The sequence below is a fragment of the Electrophorus electricus genome, chromosome 18 (assembly GCF_041902795.1).
Source record: "Electrophorus electricus isolate QZ-2024a chromosome 18, ASM4190279v1, whole genome shotgun sequence".
Lineage (NCBI taxonomy): Eukaryota > Metazoa > Chordata > Actinopteri > Gymnotiformes > Gymnotidae > Electrophorus > Electrophorus electricus.
This window is the reverse complement of record NC_137514.1, coordinates 15,521,875-15,544,810: the sequence shown is the minus strand read 5'-3', so window position 1 is coordinate 15,544,810 and position 22,936 is coordinate 15,521,875. Positions and strand designations below refer to the sequence as shown.

The window sequence follows — 22,936 nt, the reverse complement described above, 5'->3', positions numbered from 1 at the left end:
GGGTAATTCACTTTAGGGTTAGAGTGAATTTGTGGTTATTCAAATGAGGGTTCTGATGAGGAAGGTTAATTCACTTTTGGATTAGATGGAACTTGGGGTTATTCAAATGAGGGTTCTGATGAGGTCAGGGTAATTTACTTTAGTGTTAGAACTTGGGCTCCCAGCAATGACGTGAGTTCTCACGTGGTTGCCTCCCCTAATGGGGAGCACGTGATTCCAGCCCAATTAGAGGCCAGCTACCTGACAAGGAGCGCCAGGTTTTGGTGGCTTTACTTTGACTAAGACACTTGGCTGCGGGAAGTACACTCTCAGCCACTCTCTCCTGCACCTGTGTTTTACTCGCACGTACATAAGGCCTTTTTCAACTAGTACACACACCACTGCCGCACTCTTAGCACCTCCATGCTTTTGCTCAGGCTCTCCTTCAACGCGCATATTGGGACTTGCTAGATGTATGCCTTCATTTCTCACATTTTCACGCCCCACATGCCTAGAAATACACCATATCTTATTTGGAGCGGCAGTCGCGCAGTACCGTTTTGTGGCAGCTGTGCAAAACAAGATCGGGCTGCACGGGCTTTTCTGGCACGCAAGTGAACCACAGAGCCCATTCTTGCGAAACGCGTTGTTTGACGACTTACAAATTGTTTTAGCATGTATATTTAGGCCCGGATTTGTCATGAGAAAACACAAGTGCGAGCAGCTCACGGAAGCACAGACGCTGAGTGCTGGGCGGGTTGAGTCTACACCGTCCTCATGCGGCTTTTAAGGCCGGCCCCTCGCTAGGAGGGAGGTTCAACTCAACAGAGCAGTGTGTGCGACGTAGAGTACTGTTTGCGCGCGTCTATTTCTCGTAGTTAACACGACGATGGCAGAAGTAGCTCCAGCCCCAGCCGCCGCTGCGCCGGCCAAGGCGCCTAAGAAGAAAGCTGCCGCTAGACCCAAGAAAGCGGGACCCAGCGTCGGTGAGCTTATCGTCAAAGCTGTTTCTGCTTCCAAAGAACGGAACGGGGTCTCTCTCGCCGCTCTGAAGAAAGCTTTGGCTGCGGGTGGTTACGACGTGGAAAAGAACAACTCTCGCGTCAAGCTTGCTATCAAAAGCTTGGTGACAAAGGAAACTCTGGTGCAGACCAAAGGAACCGGTGCCTCTGGCTCTTTTAAGCTCAACAAGAAGCAAGACGAAGCCAAGAAAAAGCCCGCTAAGAAAGCCGCGCCTAAGGCGAAAAAAGCGCCCGCCAAGAAACCTGCCGCGGCTAAAAAGCCCAAGAAGGTAGCGGCAAAGAAGCCCGCCTCCGCCGCTGCAAAGAAGTCGCCCAAGAAGGCGAAGAAGCCTGCTGCCGCCGCGAAAGCCACCAAGAGCCCCAAGAAAGCAAAGAAGCCGGCCACCCCGAAGAAGGCAGCCAAGAGCCCCAAGAAGGCAAAGACCGCCAAGCCCAAGACTGCCAAACCAAAGGCTGCAAAGGCGAAAAAAGCTGCCCCCAAGAAGAAGTAAACGTGCATGTTTTCATGTCTTGGTATCCCCAAAAGGCTCTTTTAAGAGCCACCCACTTTTCTCTTCCAAAGAGCGGTTTTCTTTACACTCTCGAAATGGTTACGAGCGAATTAATACGGCCAAGTGTGTAATCGGAGTTTATTTTAACGTGCGATTTCTTCCATAGACGTACTGAGTGGACACGGAAAAGAAAAGTGAAGCATTAGATGGTGTTTGTATTGAATGGAATTTTTTTTTAATACGGTCAATTTAAAAATGGAAAGGAAAACGAGGACCAATTCCATTTTGCATAGAAATATTGTACAGCCTAAGCAGATTTCTGTGCCGTTTATTTCTCCCTTTCCATTATTAAGAAAATTCAATTCAACGCAAACACTCCACCACAGAAACCTCACAAACAATATCCACCGGAGGACCCAGACTACCTTCACGCTATAGATTACTAATTAACAATACAATTTATATCTGTAAATTAGGTATACATTATCCATTTATATATCCAAAAGAGTCCAGGGAAATTTCTTTTTTCCTCTCATATCAATCGTCTTCAACCTTTGTAACTCACACACAATCTGTTTAAACACTATTTCTGCAGGTATTATACATTGTTCAATAATCATCTTACGTCGTGTTTTCCCAATCTTCGAATTTATCACACAAACAATCATCCAACAAAAGTCCTTTACATTCTCAGTCAAATTCTCATTAAACACTCCATACATAATACTTTTGCTGTTACGACCGCATTTAAACCCAATACCTTCCATTTTCTCCCAAATTTCAATAGTCCTTGTGCACGGCAGTAATAAATGTTCTATCGTTTCATCGGCCATGCAATTATACATCGGACATTCCTTAGTTGTAACAAAACAACTCTATTTGACAATACATCGTACAGGCAATCTTCCAAAAGATATAAGCCATGCCGTACCTCGAACATTCTCTCCTGTCTTTATCATACATGTACGTATCATGAAAAGACTTAATAATAATAATAATAATAATAATAATAATAATAATAATAATAAAAATACAAATAACTTGGAAGTATTTAGACTATTTGCTCCAAACTGAAATCCATATGAAGAAGAATGACAAGAACTGGAAGTGATTCCGTATGGGAGGGAGAGTTGCAGGCTAAGGAAAGGGAGGCCGGCTTTGGAAGTGGACGAGTGCTTCGCGATTGGTTATTCGTCCTGTCCTCCTTAGCCAATAGGAGAGCTGTTGATTTTGCTATATCTGAAGCGCTCGTAGGTGATAGGCGATTATTTCAGCTTTGCTCTCAAGACGCTGTTGTACCCATAATGAGTGGAAGAGGGAAGACCGGCGGTAAGGCTAGGGCTAAGGCCAAGACTCGCTCCTCTCGCGCTGGTCTGCAGTTTCCTGTGGGCCGTGTGCACAGGCTTTTGCGCAAAGGTAATTATGCCGAGCGCGTTGGTGCCGGTGCTCCGGTCTATTTGGCTGCTGTGCTGGAGTATCTGACTGCTGAAATTCTCGAGTTGGCAGGCAACGCCGCCCGTGACAACAAGAAGACCCGTATCATTCCTCGTCATCTGCAGCTCGCCGTGCGTAACGACGAAGAGTTGAACAAGCTGTTAGGAGGGGTGACTATTGCTCAAGGTGGCGTGCTGCCCAACATTCAGGCTGTTCTGCTGCCCAAGAAAACCGAGAAGGCGGTCAAGACCAAGTAAATTCACCTCTGCTCCGTTGTCTGCAGATCCCAAAGGCTCTTTTAAGAGCCACCCACACTGACTGAGGAAGTGCAACTTTTTAATGTTACTGTCTGTTCTACCTTGCATTTTTCTCGAGGGCACTAAATGACTAACGGGCACCGCTGTCCATTACCACGCCACGTCTGAGCACACGTACACCTTCCCCGTTTTTACGCGCCCAATAGCATTTGATGAAAGCAAGCTAGTACTCGTACATTTATATACGTACTTGTAGAAGTGCTGTGTGTGTGTGTGTATATATTTTATTTATATATATATATAAATAAGATGCTGTTGGTGCTACAAACATGTAAAAAAAAAAAAGTAACCGGGAGTACGTTCAACAATGTACACTGCAGGCACATAAAGAGCACGGCTCAAAAGTAGGCTTACTGGCTTGCTTTTTTGAAATGTGCGCGTAGTGGAACACGGGCCAATTGACTTGATGTGACGTATCTTTATTTGTCCAATGGACGGCATGCTTACTGAAGACGCCCAATGAGCGCAGGTCGGCGTTATGGCTTAAAAAGGATGTCGTCGTGGTTGTGTCTTATTCTCTTTCTTCGTCAGTTAAGAGTAGAATTGCGTCGCTATGGCAAGAACAAAGCAGACCGCCCGTAAGTCCACCGGTGGTAAAGCCCCGAGGAAGCAGCTTGCCACCAAGGCCGCTCGTAAGAGCGCCCCAGCCACCGGCGGCGTGAAGAAGCCTCATCGTTACAGGCCTGGTACCGTAGCTCTGAGGGAGATTCGTCGTTATCAGAAGTCGACCGAGTTGCTGATCCGCAAGCTGCCCTTCCAGCGCCTGGTGAGAGAAATTGCTCAGGATTTCAAGACCGATCTCCGTTTCCAGAGCTCTGCCGTCATGGCCTTGCAGGAGGCTAGCGAGGCATACCTGGTCGGCCTGTTCGAGGATACTAACTTGTGCGCTATCCACGCCAAGAGAGTCACCATCATGCCCAAGGACATCCAGTTGGCCCGCCGCATTCGCGGAGAGCGTGCTTAAACTGCTCGCTCGGCGTAATATCCCAAAATACCCAAAGGCTCTTTTAAGAGCCACCTAAATTGTTTCGCTGCAAAATGAGCAAGTCGCCTTGGCAACGCTTCTCACCGATACGTCGTTATTATAACGTGCATCTGACATGTGCTTCTAGATTACGGGCAACCTAGTTTGCTATGAGGGTTAATTCCATAGCTGAGAAACTATGGCAACGGTAAGGAGCGTTGTATTGTGAGTCGACAAGAAACTTTGTAGTAAGGTCGTCTGGGTTAGCGGTGCTCTAGCGGGAGTATGACGTTCACGTCATCAAAATGTATCACTGAGAAACGAAACTGATACAAGTCTTTCAGAGATGTCAGTGTCTTTTCTTCGACTGAAATAAATATGTACTGGTGCTATTAACTAAATTCTAGACACGGACGTGGTTTTCAGACCTGTTCTCTATTAACCTTTGTGTCTTGGTGGTAACACAACTTTCATGGAAAAAATGAACAAAAACAATGTTTCATTTTTTAAATGATTTGTTTTGTTTTCTGTGAAAGTCGTTAGCTTTCAAGTTGCGGAGAACTATTTATTTAGTGGTGGCTCATTTTTGATCAGAATGCTGTCAGAATATAAATGTATAATGCAGAACAATTAGCCAGTTTCTCTTGGGAGAAACAACAACAACAAAAAAACAACACCAACAATAATAATAAACCTATGGAATGGGTATGTCCTTCTCAGAAATAATTTCTAGGCTTAGCTGACAGCCACTCTCATAAAGGTTTGTTTGCTTTTGTATCTGCTGTTGAAATAAACACAATAATTGTCTTTCATCATAAAAAGAAAAGCCCTAAAACAATAACTAAAAAATGCTCTGAAGACAAATAAAAATATTTATAGAAATTGACTTGCCTTTCATGATGATTCTTCTTTTTCTTCTTCTTCTTATTGTAAGCCTACTCGTGGTTAGTTATAGGAGACTTGCATTTATTTCTGTATGTATTTATTTTATTCATGTTCAACAAGCACTTAATATGTGAGATCAAAGCATGCTTTTCATGCATTTATTTCCATAATCTCATTATGGTCTTTTTTTTTTCCTGAACTCCTGAAGTTACCCATCTGGAACCCCATAGTTCATTTGTTTGCTGTACCATACACCAGGCCCTTTTAACAGATATCATATCATATAACAGTATCTACAGTGGCATGCAAAGGTTTGGGCACATCTGGTCAAAATGCATGTTACTGTCAACTGTTAAGCAAGTTGAAGATGAAATGCTCTCCAAAAGGCATAAAGTTTAAGATGACGCATTCCTTTTGTATTTTAAACTGAAACTTTTTTTTTTTTTTTTTTTTTAACATCTTTTACATTTTCAAAATAACAAAAAAGGAAAAGGGCCTAAAGCAAAACTTCGGGCACACTACATGCTTAGTACCTAGTAGCACCCGCTTTGGCAAGCATCACATTTTGTAAACACTTTTTCTAGCCAGCCAAGAGTCTTCTGATTCTTGTTTAAGGGATTTTCATCCATTCTTCATTGCAACAGTCTTCTAGTTTTGTGAGATTCCTGGGCTGTCTTGCATGCACTGTTCTTTTGATGTCTATCCACAGATTTTCAATGCTGTTTGGATCAGGGCACTCTGAGGACCATGGTAAAACCTTCAACTTGCACCTTTTGAGGTAGTTTATTGTGGATTTTGAGGTGTGTTTAGGATCATTATCCATTTGTAGAAGCCGTCCTCTTTTCAACCTCAGCATTTTTACAGAATAGTGTTATGTTTGCTTCCAGATTTTGCTGGAAATTCATTGAATCCATTGTTCCCTCTACCCATGAAATGATTCTGAAATGTTTTATGGCCTTCCAGACCCCTTATCTTGACTGCCACTATTCCTGTTAAGCACCATTTTATAATTACATTTCAAACTCATGAAATGGCAAACTGAAAACACATTGTTGTCTTCCTATAGCTTTCTCCTGTTTTATAGGCCTGAAGTATTTTCATTTTCATTTTGCTAGGCAGCGGCTTAGAAGAACCCATGGCTGCTGGTTTCTGGGACAAGGTTAGAGGAGTCTGGGTATTTATAAAGCTTTGAAATTTGCATCATGTGGCCTTTCCTAACAATGTTTGTAAACAAGCCATAAGCCTAACAGGCTAATGAAGGTCTGAGACTGTCGTCAAAGTTATTTGAGTGTTCAAATCTCCTAGGTACTCTTTTTTTTTTTCCACAATTGTATAAAACAAACTAATACACTGACATTGCTGAAAATGTTGAAAAGTGTGTTTCATCATTTTTGACCTGACATTTAAACAAGATGTGCGTGCACGCAAACATACACACATAATAATGGTGAGTGTATGCTACTGATTGAACTCAAACAAAATTAAAATGCTCTTTTGAATATGCAGTATCTTCCCTTTATGACCTCACACATTATCAAAGTTTACAAACAATAGAAGAACAATTTCACACAAAAGCAACATTTTCTGCAAGCATTGTTTGCTAATGGTGAATGCAGCCAGAAACTTTAAAGGTGCTGCATATGACAATATCCCCAGTTCTCTTTTTTTGCAGAATCCATGGGTACACATCTCAATGCCAAACAGCTTGTAGATGTGCATTTTTCCAGATGCTCAGAAGTGAACACGAGAACAATGATTTAGAAGAGGAGGAGGTGTCTGAAGGAGATGAGGAAGAATTCAACCCAGAGCATGGTGCATCATCGTCAGGTGAAGAGAAAATCCCTCAAGGTGAAACAAACATTTTTGTCCAAACTGTGACCATAAGAAAGGTCTAGGAGAAGTGAATGAAATGTCTTTCATACCTCTACAACACTGGACCTGAAGTAACAGTGGATACAGACTGATTCCATTCAAAGGTACATTTTTAATTCCATATATGTAATGTAAACTGATATTCATTGTTAATTTTAGAATGTATTATTGTTAAATTAATTTTTTCATGCTTTTGTTTTATCTATTATTTCATGTTCATGTTTTATTTATTATTTTACTTCTCTTTATTGTTGTTGTTTACATGCCTTATGGATAGCGGTAATGGTTCAAAAATGTGAGAGGACTAGTATTTTGTCGTTGAATTCTTAATAGTAAAACATATAAAAATATATAACTGTTTTGGCCAAAAAATTCATGACTACTGTTTCCTTTCAATATAATGCATTTAAACTTCTTTCTGTACATTTCTACAACTTTTTTAGGCTATGCTTTAGACTACTTAAAACATACCTCTCACCTCAACATTTCTCATAACTTCTCTTCTTATTCTTATTTGTTAATTAATGTGTTGATTGTTTTAATGTATTTTTTCTGCATCTTTGTCATAGTAAAGCGACCTTGAGTCTGTGACAGTTTCTATATAAATGAAACTTATTATTATTATTATTATTATTATTATTCTACAAGTGCCATGTTTCTGATGGAGCTCCACATTTTCCATTTAAATTGATGTATTTCTAAACCTAAAACGTGACTAAAAATACAAGTAAAACCGTCTAGTAGACCAATCGCCATGGGAGGTGATAAAATAGATGATCCTCTGCTTCCATCTTTTGGCCAAAATGGAAACATTCCATAATATTCAAAATGTTATTTTGAACCATATTCGTAATGGTTCAAAAATGTGAGAGGACTAGTATTTTGTCGTTGAAAAGTTATTTGAGTGTTCAAATCTCCTAGGTACTCTTTTTTTTTTTTTTTTTTTTTTTTTTTTCTGAAAATGTTGAAAAGTGTGTTTCATCTTTTAACTTTATGCTTTTTGGAGATAATTTCATCTTCAACTTGATTAACTGTTCACAGTAACATATATTTTGTCCAGGGGTGCTCAAATCTTTGCATGCCACTGTATGACTGCACTTCTATTTTGTTCTTTCAGAAGACAGCTTAAATCTTTTTATTAACAATTTCCTTCTTTACCCTCACAATATGTTCTTAGCCAAATCTGTCTTCTTCTTGATTATGCGATGGTCTATTTTTTCTACTGTGTGTATGTGTGGGTGCGTGTGCGTGTCGGTGTGTGCGAGCGTATCTCTGCATTTGCATTTCCTGAAAGAAAAGGGATGAAAGAAATAACTACAAAGAATAACAATAGCACTGGAAGAACAAGTACAATTTATCATTTATTTATTCAGGGTTTGACAAATATTACTGACACATGGTTCTAAGCTATCACTTTTGAACATGCCTTCAAATCACTTTGGCATCCACTGTTGAAAACACGACTATCGTTACGTCACAAGCTTTAAGGTTTTCCACAAATTTAATAATAAATGGCTTACAGTTTTTGATTCCAAATGCAACTGTTCCTTCATGTCTCTTGAAGACAGAAATAAGTCAACTCTCATTTTGTTGTGGCTGGTTTTACAGTTTGGCCACAAGATGGCAGCAAAGGTCCATCTATCACAGCATCCCAATCAGTATTGGTGGGTTTTACTTGATATCATTTAGTTAATTTATTTTTCTTGTTAATTTATTTGAAATGTACTTCTATTCCTCCTCCTCCTCCTCCTCCTCCTCCTCCTCCTCCTCTTCCTGCTGTTAATAATAATAATAATAATAATAATAATAATAATAATAATAATAATAATAATAATAATAATAATAGTGGTAGAGATAATGTTAACAAAAATATTCATGATAATAAGGTTGTTTCCTTGTGCTGAGTTCAGGTTGCCCTCCAGTACCGGTTTCAAGCTTTACATTTTAAGTAAAGCTGCTTCACAGTGATGATGAAATTCCCAATACAGCAGATGATTCATACTCTTTACAACATTTTATTGAGCATTTTTTTAGACTGCAGTCTTTGAAGGCCTTTGAAGGCTGTATTCAACCTTTAGGGCATACAAGTGTGTTTTCCTATGATTTACAAGCGTAGTGATGTCCTTTATTAATGCTTGAAAAGTATCCCATGTTCATTACTTTGGAGCATTCTCTGTCTGGGTTTTCATGTAGCAATTGAACATACACATCTAGAACTCTCTTGAGACACATTTCCAGGTCCTCATGAAAGGTCAGTATGATGTGCCATTGCATTGGAATATGTTCATTGGTCCTTGTTGTACAACAGTGGTTATCAGCAGCATAAGGCCTCAATGGATGAGGGCACATGGATGGAGTTATGGTATGTGAAAAAAGCAGTTAAGCTGCCACTGTTGCAGCAGAAGATGAAAGTGAGAAGACAGCAGATGAGTATGCAATGTGATAAAAAAAAAAGGTTTGCCTGTTTTCTGTTTGTAGAGGTCATATGAGGCTAGACATAAAAGTAGGCCTAGACCATGAAGAATGGAATGAGTGACGTGCTATCAAAGCAGTTTGAGTTGCCTGCAAAGAATAGTTGTCCTCTATGTGGCTTTAAAATATGGGCCTTGACCCCACTGCCTCAATCTATTTGTGTGTTTTCCTAAAAATGTAATGCTCTGTCCATTTCTGTTATTAATTTGAAACTGACATCTTCCAACCTAGAAATTTGAAACCCATCATGTTTCTCTAACCTGAACCACATGCTGTTCTTGGATTGGTGGGAACCCTAAGAGGCCTAGTGAACACACGGATTAGGAGTGTGCATATAATTTCTATATTTTCCAGCAAGAGACTTTAAACTTGGGGGGTTTCAGCACCAGTGCTGAGGATCTACTTCCATTCTGACTCTTCTTCTTATTAGTGGCAGTAGTAACAGTAGTAGGCCATCTTATGCTGCACTGAATCTTTTGTTGTCTTTGTTTGTTTGTTTGTTATCGTTCTTTTTCTTCCCTTATGTTGTTGTTCGTTATTATTGTCTAAGATATCTTATATTTTACATATATGAATTGTCGTTTTTGTGAAATAGTATGGAGTTTTTATTCCAGTCTGGCTAAGTGTGGTGCTGGAGGCGTTTGGAGGCGCGTGGTCTTTAGCTCCGCCTCCTCGAGTGCCCCTTGTCTTCAACCAGGTCCTTTAGTCGAGAATAATAGTGCCGCTCTGGGTATGGAGGCTTCATTATTTCACTTTTCTTCGAATAGTGTGAGAAGGCTAAGGGATGTCTGGCAGAGGAAAGGGTGGTAAGGGTCTGGGGAAAGGTGGCGCTAAGCGTCACCGTAAAGTACTCCGCGACAACATCCAGGGTATCACTAAGCCAGCTATTCGCCGTCTGGCTCGTCGTGGCGGTGTGAAGCGCATCTCCGGTCTGATCTACGAGGAGACCCGTGGCGTGCTGAAAGTGTTTCTGGAGAACGTCATCAGGGACGCGGTTACCTACACCGAGCATGCCAAGAGAAAGACTGTCACCGCCATGGATGTGGTTTATGCTCTGAAACGCCAGGGACGTACTCTGTACGGCTTCGGAGGGTAAACACTGAGTTCAAACGAAACCAACGGCTCTTTTAAGAGCCACCCATACATTCAGTTAAAGAGTTGTTCCGTGCGGCTATGGCCGCCTATAAGCGCCCAAAGGACTTATTGTCCTATATTGATAAGGGCTGTTTGCATGTTGTATACATGCAGATCCCAGCCCAAAATAAGTCACGATAATGTTTAAAACATATTTCCCAAAGTAAGAAAGGAAGCAAAGAATAAGCATTGTGGAGACTTGGTTTGGCTTTCTGCGCCTCCTTCCTAAGAAGGGGCGGGAAAGTTAAAGATAGACATGGCAGGGCGGGATTAAGAGGTAAACGCTATGGAGTGGCGGAGCAACGATAGGAGGTTCCTGTGAGAGGAGGGGTTGTTTTCTAGCCAATGATGGCTTGTCATGACCGAGGAGGCGAGGGTATGTTCTAATTAGAATACCAGAGTCTAAATAAACTGGGTGTGCAGGCGCCGTTTCTCATTCCGTTGTGGTTTATTCAACGACGAACGTCATGCCCGAACCAGCGAAGTCCGCCCCGAAGAAGGGATCTAAGAAAGCGGTGACCAAGACGACTGGTAAAGGAGGCAAGAAGCGCAGAAAGACCAGGAAGGAGAGTTATGCTATCTACGTGTACAAAGTCTTGAAGCAGGTCCACCCCGACACCGGTATCTCTTCTAAGGCTATGGGGATCATGAATTCCTTTGTGAATGATATCTTCGAGCGCATCGCTGGTGAGGCTTCTCGTCTCGCTCACTACAACAAGCGTTCGACCATCACCTCCAGAGAGATCCAGACGGCCGTGCGCCTGCTGCTTCCCGGTGAGCTGGCTAAACACGCCGTATCTGAGGGTACAAAGGCCGTCACCAAGTACACCAGTTCCAAGTAAAGCGTCATAGTGCGACTTGACTACCCCAAAGGCTCTTTTAAGAGCCACCCACGTTTTCACCAAAGACATTTTCCATCGTGTGGGTGTGCATGTACCGTAAAACGAGAAAAGGAAAGGAGTAGTAGCTGAAGTAGCGCTTGTGTTTTTGTGCGCTGTGCCGTCGTCTTTCTTCCCTTTGTGCGCTTTGACGTCGTCCGTCTTCCCCTTTCCCGCGCGTTTTATTAAATTATTTTCGTGTGCTTTATTCGGCCGCATGTATCTTGTAATTTAAATGAAACTTGAAGTTCTTGAGATTGGGATTTGGAAACCCGTTTCTACTCCCCAGAGCTGGGTCACAGTCTTGTATGAAACCTTTTTTTGGTTGTCTTTGTTTTTTTGTTTTTTATATGCATTTTGTCACTTTAGGACAAGTATCTTTGTGTATATATATTATTGGCTCTGATGTAACCTACAAGTATGTGAAGTCACCATGACAACTGTTGTTGTAATCTTTAATCTTCATTGCCCACATTGACATTTCCTGTTGTTACATTTTATTAGTAGCTATTAATATTCTTTTCACATCTTTTGCCTTGTTTGCAGTAGATGAAGCCTAGTCATTTGCTGAGAAGGGTTAAGGATTGCATCCCATCATATATTGCGCTAAAGAAGTAAGTTAGGAGAAAAATGTCCAGATAGGCCTTGTAGTGATATTCTATTTGGAAGTAGGTTACACATGTGCCATACCATGGAAGTGTGGTACTGGAAATGTTATTGGGGTTTGTAAGAGGGTAAAGCTAGGAAAGAGATTAGGCTAATGCAGAATTCAGGGTTATGAAGAGGTCAAGTTATTTCCCATTATGATGAAAAACAACTTGGGGTAATCCAATGTAGGGTTCTGATGAAGTTATGGTTATTCACTCTAGGGTAGGAGTGAAGTTGGGTTTACTCAAATAAGGGTTCTGATGACATCAGGGTAATGCCCATTAGGTTTAGAGTGTACTTTGGGGTTATTCAGATGAGGGTTCTGATGACATCAGGGTAATGCCCATTAGGGTTAGCGTGAATTTGGGGTTATTCAAATGAGGGGTCTGATGGGTTCAGGGTAAGGCACATTAGGGTTAGCGTGAACTTGGGGTTATTCAAATGAGGGTTCTGATGAGGGCAATTCACGTTAGTGTTGGAACATCATTACCCCCAGCAGTGATGTGAGCTCAGACACCTGACAGTGCTCACGTGGTTGCCTCCCCTGATGAGGTGCACCTGATGCCAGACAAATAAGAGGACGGCCACCTGTCGAGGAGCGCCAGCTCAAGTGAGAGTGCCAGGTTTGGGGGCTTCCTTTGACTAAAACTGGGCTGATTTGACAGACACTTGTGTTTTTAAATGATTTTATTACGTTTTCATATCACAAAAACAAGCAATGAAAACATTATATACGAATGGCATTATAAAGCAATATTTCATAAGAGAGAATCTATACTTTATAATAATTTTATCTGTCAGTTCTCATAATTTTCATACGAAAAGTAAAGTAAGATTACAAATGGGCTAAGTCACAGATAAACATCTTACATGAAACTCTCCAAAATGTTTACACTTCACACATATCCATAGTACAAACTTTTTTTAAAATTTCCCACATTTCACCTCGTCATCCTTTTGTCTCTCTTTTTTAAAAAAATTACTATACATTGTTTCACTACTTGTTCACTAGACAAAAAAATATTTTCCATAGTCATTTTAGCTCTTGTAGACCCAATTTGCTTCACAATTGTGCAGGTATACCTATCTAAAACAAAATGATCTTTTTACAATGTATGTTCACATTATAAGCACGATATATTATGTTTTTGTGATTAAATTGTTTCTTCCCTATTGTTTCTTCCTTTGTTTCTTCCCTATTGTTTCTTTCCCTTTACAATTAAGCATTGGACATTCGGCCGTCTTCACAAAGCAACTCCGTTTAACCACAGACATCGTTGGTAGCCTAGCCACTTCAGCAAGCCACATCCTAGCCTTTATTTTCTCTGAAACATGTTCTCCTGATAGCAAATTCAACAGATTTTTATTCTCCCTTTCATCGCAATCCCCAGACTGTATCTGCCCTCTGTACTTATGATCTGCTATACTTTTATAAATAGTTTTATTCGATTGCGTTCTCCAATCGATCTTCCAACTTTTACATTTATCAACAAAATCTGAGCACAAAAGTTTATAGTATGGTACATTCTTCCTTTTCTTTCCTTTCTTCTTTTCCCAGTCTGAGATTTCACCAATTCATTTAGCTTTCCTACCAGTGCTTGTATTGACATGTCTACAAAAACTTATTTTTAATTAAAGCCTCCATTTTCTTTATTCTTATATACACATTCCCTTTTTGTAGCTTCTCTGTTATTACCCCACATTGTTCTAATATATATTTTATTCAGTTCGGTCACTATTTTGTTCCGCTGGAGGAAAAACGATGGACAGAAACAATAGTTTTGATAAAACGAATGTCTTAATTAGTTTGATCTTCGATTTGTAGCTCACACCCCAGTGTATAATTCTCTTTGATTCCTCTGTGATTTCCTGTAGCTTCCTCTGCCAGTTGCTCTCAACTAAATTTCCGTTACCGATATAAATTCCAATGATTTTAATTTCCTCATGCATACTGATACATAGAGCACTCCTTCCTCCTTGTTCCCCAATCCAAACCGCCTCAGTCTTGGAATGATTCAAAGATGCCTCGGATACACGTTTGTACAAGTCAAAATGTTCGCACATCCCATCTAACTCTTTTTGAGTTGTTACATCATCTGCATTAACTGTTCACAGTAACATATATTTTGACCAGGGGTGCCCAAGCTTTTCTTTTGCATGCCACTGTATAACTACAATTCTATTTTGTTCTTTCAGAAGACAGCTCAAATCTTTTTATTAATAATTTCCTTCTCTACCCTCACAATATATTCTTAGCCAAATCGGACTTCTGCTTGATTATGCGATGGACTGTGTGTGTGTGTGTGTGTGTGTGTGTGTGTTTTGATGTAGCTCAGCATTTGCATTTCCTGAAAGAAAAGCTTGCAAAGGGATGAGAGAAATAATGTTACACTCCTGGAGTGCTTTGCAGTAGGTTCTGCAAAGTTTGTCAGCAAATTAGATTTACTTAAAGGTTATTGGCAGGTCCCTCTTACTGATCATGCATCAGAGATCTCTGCTTTTGCTACCCTGGACACCTTTCTGCAATACATTTATGCCTTTTGGATTGCGTTTATGAAAGGTGTATTGAATTGTGAAGCTTATCTCGATGACCTTGTTGTATATTCAGATACATGGGAACAGCATTTGAAGACACTGGAGACCGTAATCTCTAAGTTGCGAGATGCTTCATTAGTGTTAAATTTGGAAAAGTGTGAATTTGAGGACAAGCGTGGTTCGCTACCTTGGAAAACAGTGGGACATGGACAGGTGCGTCCCTTGGATGCTAAGGTAGAAGCCATCAAAGCTTTTCCAGTTCCTCGGACAAAACGGGACCTACGTCGGTTTTTGGGGATGGCTGGCTACTATCGTTGCTTTTGTAAAAACTTTTCAGATGTTGTCTTACCTTTGACTTCACTTTCATGCAAAAACACTTCTCTTGTATGGACTCCAAACATCAGTTAGCTTATAGTACCATTGAGAAAGAAGCCCTTGCACTCCTTTTTGCTCTGCAACACTTTGAAGTGTATCTTGATGGTAGTTCAGATCTAATCACTGATTATACTGACCATAATCCTTTGGTGTTTTTGAGCAAGATGTGTAACCAGCGACTCGTACGATGGTCAATGATTGTCCTCTCAATCCTCTCAAGATGGTTCATGAAAAAGGTGTAGCGAATGTGATGCTGACGCATTGTTGAGAATTTAAGGTATGCTGGAGTCGTGTTTCCCCCAGTTCTCACACGTAAGTTGGGTGTTACACTCCTGGAGTGCTACAGTGTGCTCCTGATCCAGTTCTGCATTTGGGGCTGTCTGTGCACCTCGTTGCTAGCCCCGCCCCTCATTGAGTGATTGCTGGGATTGCTGTGGCTTATATAAGGACCCTGCTGCAAGAAGCCAGTGGCTTGCCCAAGCTCCTTTTTGTGTTAGTGTTTTGCTATATGAATTGAGAGTTTGAAATCTTTGCTGTGCTTTCCTTGTCTGTATGTTAGTATTCCCTATGTTTTGTTTATGATTGTGATCGCTGTGATAGTTGAACGGTTTTTGTGTATGTTTATGTATAGTTACTGATTGTAGGGAGTGGTGCCTGTTGGTTTGGGGTTATTGTCTGTTTATTGTCAGGGAGTTAGTGTAGGATTGTATTTTATTTTTGTCCTGTAAAGTGTATTTAGTTGTGGTGTTTCTTCTGGTAGTGTGGGTTTTGTTTATTTTGGCAACTCCTGAAGTAATTCAGTGTTTGTAGGTAGATGTGTGTGTCTTTGTTCACCATTTAAATACACATTTCACCTCATCTACCAGTTTAGTCTTGTGACTAATTATTCCACCTACCATCCTGCTACCAGTCTTTTCAAAATGCTGTTGCGACCTCATCGCCTAGACAGGGTCGTAACAATAAATACGACGAATAACAATAGCACTGGAAGAACAAGTACAATAAGAATGTACAATTTTTCAAACCCCTGAATAAATAGTCTAATATTACTGACACATGGTTCTAAGCTATCACTTTTGAACAAGCCTTCAAATCACTTTGGCAACCACTGTTGAAAACAGGACTATCATTATGACACGGTGCACAAGCTTTAAGCTGTACCACAAATCTAATAATAAATGGTTAACAGTTCTTGATTCCAAATGCAACTGTCCCTTCAGGTCTCTTGAACACAGAAATAAGTCAACTCATTTTGTGGCTGGTTTTATAGTTTGGCCACAAGATGGGAGCAAAGCTCCAACTAGCAGAGCATCCCAATCAGTATTGCAGTGTTTTACTGGGCATCATTTAGTTGCATTTTTTTTTTTTAATGTATTTGATCACTTTATATGACTACACAAAGACACTTGTGTTATATATATTTGTGTGTGTGTGTGTGTGTGTGTATATATATGTATGTATTTATGTATGTATGTTTGGTTCTGATGTAGCCTACAAGCATGTCAAGTCACCTTGGCAACTATTGTTGTAATCTTCATTGCTCACATTATGGCATTATTTCTTGTTGTTACATTTCATTAGTAGCTTTTAATATTATTTTCACTTATTTTGCCTTGTTTGTAGTAGAAGAAGCCTAGTCATCTGCTGAGAAGGAATAACTTACTTCTTTAGTGCAATATATGATGGGATGCAATCCTTAACTTCTTCAGAACCCTAATGACAAGAAGAGACAAAGTTAGTTTTTGTGATGCCCTGTCAATACCTTCTGTATTGCTTTGTGCACTTTGAATGCCAATAGATAAACTTGCCTTGTGATTTTTCATTTTAGGTCAACACCTTATTGATGACATGATCCAGAAAATGTTCAAAAGAACATGCATAAGGTTTGTTTAGTGGGTCAGATCTACAAAATTATTGTAATTAGTTTATTTATTTATTTTTTTAAATATGATGTGATTCTATGAGTCACAGTCCTGTGGCTCAGTAATCGCACTCCCAGAATACACATATCTTGCACAACTCCAACTTCTCTCTCTCTATCTGTCTCACACATGCATATATATGTGCGCATTCACATGCTAGGTTTTCCAAGACTTCTCCGTCTCTTGCATGGGACATTATAGATGCATCTTGCGAATGACCTGTGGGGCAAAGGGGTCACGTAGCCCTAGACCATTCAGAATGGAATGAATCAACTGCTATGAAACTTGTAGGAATTGCCTGTAAAGAATAGCTGTGATCTGTATGCAGTACAAAGAGTGGGCAAATGCTAAACATCTCTTAAGGTGAGTTTGGGGTTATTCAAATGAGGGTTCTGATGAGGTCAGGGTAATTCACTTTAGGGTTAGAGTGAATTTGTGGTTATTCAAATGAGGGTTCTGATGAGGAAGGTTAATTCACTTTTGGATTAGATGGAACTTGGGGTTATTCAAATGAGGGTTCTGATGAGGTCAGGGTAATTTACTTTAGTGTTAGAACTTGGGCTCCCAGCAATGACGTGAGTTCTCACGTGGTTGCCTCCCCTAATGGGGAGCACGTGATTCCAGCCCAATTAGAGGCCAGCTACCTGACAAGGAGCGCCAGGTTTTGGTGGCTTTACTTTGACTAAGACACTTGGCTGCGGGAAGTACACTCTCAGCCACTCTCTCCTGCACCTGTGTTTTACTCGCACGTACATAAGGCCTTTTTCAACTAGTACACACACCACTGCCGCACTCTTAGCACCTCCATGCTTTTGCTCAGGCTCTCCTTCAACGCGCATATTGGGACTTGCTAGATGTATGCCTTCATTTCTCACATTTTCACGCCCCACATGCCTAGAAATACACCATATCTTATTTGGAGCGGCAGTCGCGCAGTACCGTTTTGTGGCAGCTGTGCAAAACAAGATCGGGCTGCACGGGCTTTTCTGGCACGCAAGTGAACCACAGAGCCCATTCTTGCGAAACGCGTTGTTTGACGACTTACAAATTGTTTTAGCATGTATATTTAGGCCCGGATTTGTCATGAGAAAACACAAGTGCGAGCAGCTCACGGAAGCACAGACGCTGAGTGCTGGGCGGGTTGAGTCTACACCGTCCTCATGCGGCTTTTAAGGCCGGCCCCTCGCTAGGAGGGAGGTTCAACTCAACAGAGCAGTGTGTGCGACGTAGAGTACTGTTTGCGCGCGTCTATTTCTCGTAGTTAACACGACGATGGCAGAAGTAGCTCCAGCCCCAGCCGCCGCTGCGCCGGCCAAGGCGCCTAAGAAGAAAGCTGCCGCTAGACCCAAGAAAGCGGGACCCAGCGTCGGTGAGCTTATCGTCAAAGCTGTTTCTGCTTCCAAAGAACGGAACGGGGTCTCTCTCGCCGCTCTGAAGAAAGCTTTGGCTGCGGGTGGTTACGACGTGGAAAAGAACAACTCTCGCGTCAAGCTTGCTATCAAAAGCTTGGTGACAAAGGAAACTCTGGTGCAGACCAAAGGAACCGGTGCCTCTGGCTCTTTTAAGCTCAACAAGAAGCAAGACGAAGCCAAGAAAAAGCCCGCTAAGAAAGCCGCGCCTAAGGCGAAAAAAGCGCCCGCCAAGAAACCTGCCGCGGCTAAAAAGCCCAAGAAGGTAGCGGCAAAGAAGCCCGCCTCCGCCGCTGCAAAGAAGTCGCCCAAGAAGGCGAAGAAGCCTGCTGCCGCCGCGAAAGCCACCAAGAGCCCCAAGAAAGCAAAGAAGCCGGCCACCCCGAAGAAGGCAGCCAAGAGCCCCAAGAAGGCAAAGACCGCCAAGCCCAAGACTGCCAAACCAAAGGCTGCAAAGGCGAAAAAAGCTGCCCCCAAGAAGAAGTAAACGTGCATGTTTTCATGTCTTGGTATCCCCAAAAGGCTCTTTTAAGAGCCACCCACTTTTCTCTTCCAAAGAGCGGTTTTCTTTACACTCTCGAAATGGTTACGAGCGAATTAATACGGCCAAGTGTGTAATCGGAGTTTATTTTAACGTGCGATTTCTTCCATAGACGTACTGAGTGGACACGGAAAAGAAAAGTGAAGCATTAGATGGTGTTTGTATTGAATGGAATTTTTTTTTAATACGGTCAATTTAAAAATGGAAAGGAAAACGAGGACCAATTCCATTTTGCATAGAAATATTGTACAGCCTAAGCAGATTTCTGTGCCGTTTATTTCTCCCTTTCCATTATTAAGAAAATTCAATTCAACGCAAACACTCCACCACAGAAACCTCACAAACAATATCCACCGGAGGACCCAGACTACCTTCACGCTATAGATTACTAATTAACAATACAATTTATATCTGTAAATTAGGTATACATTATCCATTTATATATCCAAAAGAGTCCAGGGAAATTTCTTTTTTCCTCTCATATCAATCGTCTTCAACCTTTGTAACTCACACACAATCTGTTTAAACACTATTTCTGCAGGTATTATACATTGTTCAATAATCATCTTACGTCGTGTTTTCCAAATCTTCGAATTTATCACACAAACAATCATCCAACAAAAGTCCTTTACATTCTCAGTCAAATTCTCATTAAACACTCCATACATAATACTTTTGCTGTTACGACCGCATTTAAACCCAATACCTTCCATTTTCTCCCAAATTTCAATAGTCCTTGTGCACGGCAGTAATAAATGTTCTATCGTTTCATCGGCCATGCAATTATACATCGGACATTCCTTAGTTGTAACAAAACAACTCTATTTGACAATACATCGTACAGGCAATCTTCCAAAAGATATAAGCCATGCCGTACCTCGAACATTCTCTCCTGTCTTTATCATACATGTACGTATCATGAAAAGACTTAATAATAATAATAATAATAATAATAATAATAATAATAAAAATAACTTGGAAGTATTTAGACTATTTGCTCCAAACTGAAATCCATATGAAGAAGAATGACAAGAACTGGAAGTGATTCCGTGTGGGAGGGAGAGTTGCAGGCTAAGGAAAGGGAGGCCGGCTTTGGAAGTGGACGAGTGCTTCGCGATTGGTTATTCGTCCTGTCCTCCTTAGCCAATAGGAGAGCTGTTGATTTTGCTATATCTGAAGCGCTCGTAGGTGATAGGCGATTATTTCAGCTTTGCTCCCAAGACGCTGTTGTACCCATAATGAGTGGAAGAGGGAAGACCGGCGGTAAGGCTAGGGCTAAGGCCAAGACTCGCTCCTCTCGCGCTGGCCTGCAGTTTCCTGTGGGCCGTGTGCACAGGCTTTTGCGCAAAGGTAATTATGCCGAGCGCGTTGGTGCCGGTGCTCCGGTCTATTTGGCTGCTGTGCTGGAGTATCTGACTGCTGAAATTCTCGAGTTGGCAGGCAACGCCGCCCGTGACAACAAGAAGACCCGTATCATTCCTCGTCATCTGCAGCTCGCCGTGCGTAACGACGAGGAGTTGAACAAGCTGTTAGGAGGGGTGACTATTGCTCAAGGTGGCGTGCTGCCCAACATTCAGGCTGTTCTGCTGCCTAAGAAAACCGAGAAGGCGGTCAAGACCAAGTAAATTCACCTCTGCTCCGTTGTCTGCAGATCCCAAAGGCTCTTTTAAGAGCCACCCACACTGACTGAGGAAGTGCAACTTTTTAATGTTACTGTGTTCTACCTTGCATTTTTCTCGAGGGCACTAAATGACTAACGGGCACCGCTGTCCATTACCACGCCACGTCTGAGCACACGTACACCTTCCCCGTTTTTACGCGCCCAATAGCATCTGATGAAAGCAAGCTAGTACTCGTACATTTATATACGTACTTGTAGAAGTGCTGTGTGTGTGTGTATATATTTTATTTATATATATATATATATAAATAAGATGCTGTTGGTGCTACAAACATGTAAAAAAAAAAAAGTAACCGGGAGTACGTTCAACAATGTACACTGCAGGCACATAAAGAGCACGGCTCAAAAGTAGGCTTACTGGCTTGCTTTTTTGAAATGTGCGCGTAGTGGAACACGGGCCAATTGACTTGATGTGACGTATCTTTATTTGTCCAATGGACGGCATGCTTACTGAAGACGCCCAATGAGCGCAGGTCGGCGTTATGGCTTAAAAAGGATGTCGTCGTGGTTGTGTCTTATTCTCTTTCTTCGTCAGTTAAGAGTAGAATTGCGTTGCTATGGCAAGAACAAAGCAGACCGCCCGTAAGTCCACCGGTGGTAAAGCCCCGAGGAAGCAGCTTGCCACCAAGGCCGCTCGTAAGAGCGCCCCAGCCACCGGCGGCGTGAAGAAGCCTCATCGTTACAGGCCTGGTACCGTAGCTCTGAGGGAGATTCGTCGTTATCAGAAGTCGACCGAGTTGCTGATCCGCAAGCTGCCCTTCCAGCGCCTGGTGAGAGAAATTGCTCAGGATTTCAAGACCGATCTCCGTTTCCAGAGCTCTGCCGTCATGGCCTTGCAGGAGGCTAGCGAGGCATACCTGGTCGGCCTGTTCGAGGATACTAACTTGTGCGCTATCCACGCCAAGAGAGTCACCATCATGCCCAAGGACATCCAGTTGGCCCGCCGCATTCGCGGAGAGCGTGCTTAAACTGCTCGCTCGGCGTAATATCCCAAAATACCCAAAGGCTCTTTTAAGAGCCACCTAAATTGTTTCGCTGCAAAATGAGCAAGTCGCCTTGGCAACGCTTCTCACCGATACGTCGTTATTATAACGTGCATCTGACATGTGCTTCTAGATTACGGGCAACCTAGTTTGCTATGAGGGTTAATTCCATAGCTGAGAAACTATGGCAACGGTAAGGAGCGTTGTATTGTGAGTCGACAAGAAACTTTGTAGTAAGGTCGTCTGGGTTAGCGGTGCTCTAGCGGGAGTATGACGTTCACGTCATCAAAATGTATCACTGAGAAACGAAACTGATACAAGTCTTTCAGAGATGTCAGTGTCTTTTCTTCGACTGAAATAAATATGTACTGGTGCTATTAACTAAATTCTAGACACGGACGTGGTTTTCAGACCTGTTCTCTATTAACCTTTGTGTCTTGGTGGTAACACAACTTTCATGGAAAAAATGAACAAAAACAATGTTTCATTTTTTAAATGATTTGTTTTGTTTTCTGTGAAAGTCGTTAGCTTTCAAGTTGCGGAGAACTATTTATTTAGTGGTGGCTCATTTTTGATCAGAATGCTGTCAGAATATAAATGTATAATGCAGAACAATTAGCCAGTTTCTCTTGGGAGAAACAACAACAACAAAAAAACAACACCAACAATAATAATAAACCTATGGAATGGGTATGTCCTTCTCAGAAATAATTTCTAGGCTTAGCTGACAGCCACTCTCATAAAGGTTTGTTTGCTTTTGTATCTGCTGTTGAAATAAACACAATAATTGTCTTTCATCATAAAAAGAAAAGCCCTAAAACAATAACTAAAAAATGCTCTGAAGACAAATAAAAATATTTATAGAAATTGACTTGCCTTTCATGATGATTCTTCTTTTTCTTCTTCTTCTTATTGTAAGCCTACTCGTGGTTAGTTATAGGAGACTTGCATTTATTTCTGTATGTATTTATTTTATTCATGTTCAACAAGCACTTAATATGTGAGATCAAAGCATGCTTTTCATGCATTTATTTCCATAATCTCATTATGGTCTTTTTTTTTTCCTGAACTCCTGAAGTTACCCATCTGGAACCCCATAGTTCATTTGTTTGCTGTACCATACACCAGGCCCTTTTAACAGATATCATATCATATAACAGTATCTACAGTGGCATGCAAAGGTTTGGGCACATCTGGTCAAAATGCATGTTACTGTCAACTGTTAAGCAAGTTGAAGATGAAATGCTCTCCAAAAGGCATAAAGTTTAAGATGACGCATTCCTTTTGTATTTTAAACTGAAACTTTTTTTTTTTTTTTTTTTTTTTTTTACATCTTTTACATTTTCAAAATAACAAAAAAGGAAAAGGGCCTAAAGCAAAACTTCGGGCACACT

The 22,936-nt window shown here is 41.3% G+C and overlaps 6 protein-coding genes and 2 pseudogenes across 6 annotated transcripts; all 8 read left to right on the top strand.

Annotated features, from left to right (window-relative positions):
- Nucleotides 1-588: 588 nt before the first annotated feature.
- On the top strand, nucleotides 589-1,663 carry LOC118242677 (histone H1 pseudogene; annotated as a pseudogene).
- Nucleotides 1,664-2,796: 1,133 nt separating this feature from the next.
- On the top strand, nucleotides 2,797-3,339 carry LOC113568938 (histone H2A). Its single transcript, XM_026997077.3, has one exon. The coding sequence runs from the start codon at nucleotides 2,797-2,799 to the stop codon at nucleotides 3,181-3,183; it is 387 nt and encodes a 128-aa protein (XP_026852878.2). The 3' UTR covers nucleotides 3,184-3,339.
- Nucleotides 3,340-3,535: 196 nt separating this feature from the next.
- On the top strand, nucleotides 3,536-5,086 carry LOC118242684 (histone H3). Its single transcript, XM_035534795.2, has one exon. It carries the CDS (start codon nucleotides 3,797-3,799, stop codon nucleotides 4,205-4,207), a length of 411 nt encoding a protein of 136 aa, XP_035390688.1. The 5' UTR covers nucleotides 3,536-3,796; the 3' UTR covers nucleotides 4,208-5,086.
- Nucleotides 5,087-10,220: 5,134 nt separating this feature from the next.
- Nucleotides 10,221-10,594, top strand: LOC145652002 (histone H4). Its single transcript, XM_081700925.1, has one exon. It carries the CDS (start codon nucleotides 10,221-10,223, stop codon nucleotides 10,530-10,532), a length of 312 nt encoding a protein of 103 aa, XP_081557051.1. The 3' UTR covers nucleotides 10,533-10,594.
- A 432-nt stretch (nucleotides 10,595-11,026) lies between these two features.
- On the top strand, nucleotides 11,027-13,271 carry LOC145652001 (histone H2B 1/2-like). The gene has a single exon (XM_081700923.1). The coding sequence runs from the start codon at nucleotides 11,038-11,040 to the stop codon at nucleotides 11,410-11,412; it is 375 nt and encodes a 124-aa protein (XP_081557049.1). The 5' UTR covers nucleotides 11,027-11,037; the 3' UTR covers nucleotides 11,413-13,271.
- A 4,649-nt stretch (nucleotides 13,272-17,920) lies between these two features.
- Nucleotides 17,921-18,995, top strand: LOC145651999 (histone H1 pseudogene; annotated as a pseudogene).
- Nucleotides 18,996-20,100: 1,105 nt separating this feature from the next.
- On the top strand, nucleotides 20,101-21,009 carry LOC145652000 (histone H2A). The gene has a single exon (XM_081700922.1). It carries the CDS (start codon nucleotides 20,117-20,119, stop codon nucleotides 20,501-20,503), a length of 387 nt encoding a protein of 128 aa, XP_081557048.1. The 5' UTR covers nucleotides 20,101-20,116; the 3' UTR covers nucleotides 20,504-21,009.
- A 107-nt stretch (nucleotides 21,010-21,116) lies between these two features.
- On the top strand, nucleotides 21,117-22,406 carry LOC118242673 (histone H3). Its single transcript, XM_081700921.1, has one exon. It carries the CDS (start codon nucleotides 21,117-21,119, stop codon nucleotides 21,525-21,527), a length of 411 nt encoding a protein of 136 aa, XP_081557047.1. The 3' UTR covers nucleotides 21,528-22,406.
- Nucleotides 22,407-22,936: the final 530 nt, after the last annotated feature.

What these genes read in the sequence shown, in the direction of transcription:
- LOC118242684 (XM_035534795.2), top strand. Translation starts at nt 3,797, where the DNA reads ATGGCAAGAACAAAGCAGACCGCCCGTAAGTCCACCGGTGGTAAAGCC.
- LOC118242673 (XM_081700921.1), top strand. Translation starts at nt 21,117, where the DNA reads ATGGCAAGAACAAAGCAGACCGCCCGTAAGTCCACCGGTGGTAAAGCC.
- LOC145652001 (XM_081700923.1), top strand. Translation starts at nt 11,038, where the DNA reads ATGCCCGAACCAGCGAAGTCCGCCCCGAAGAAGGGATCTAAGAAAGCG.
- LOC145652000 (XM_081700922.1), top strand. Translation starts at nt 20,117, where the DNA reads ATGAGTGGAAGAGGGAAGACCGGCGGTAAGGCTAGGGCTAAGGCCAAG.
- LOC145652002 (XM_081700925.1), top strand. Translation starts at nt 10,221, where the DNA reads ATGTCTGGCAGAGGAAAGGGTGGTAAGGGTCTGGGGAAAGGTGGCGCT.
- LOC113568938 (XM_026997077.3), top strand. Translation starts at nt 2,797, where the DNA reads ATGAGTGGAAGAGGGAAGACCGGCGGTAAGGCTAGGGCTAAGGCCAAG.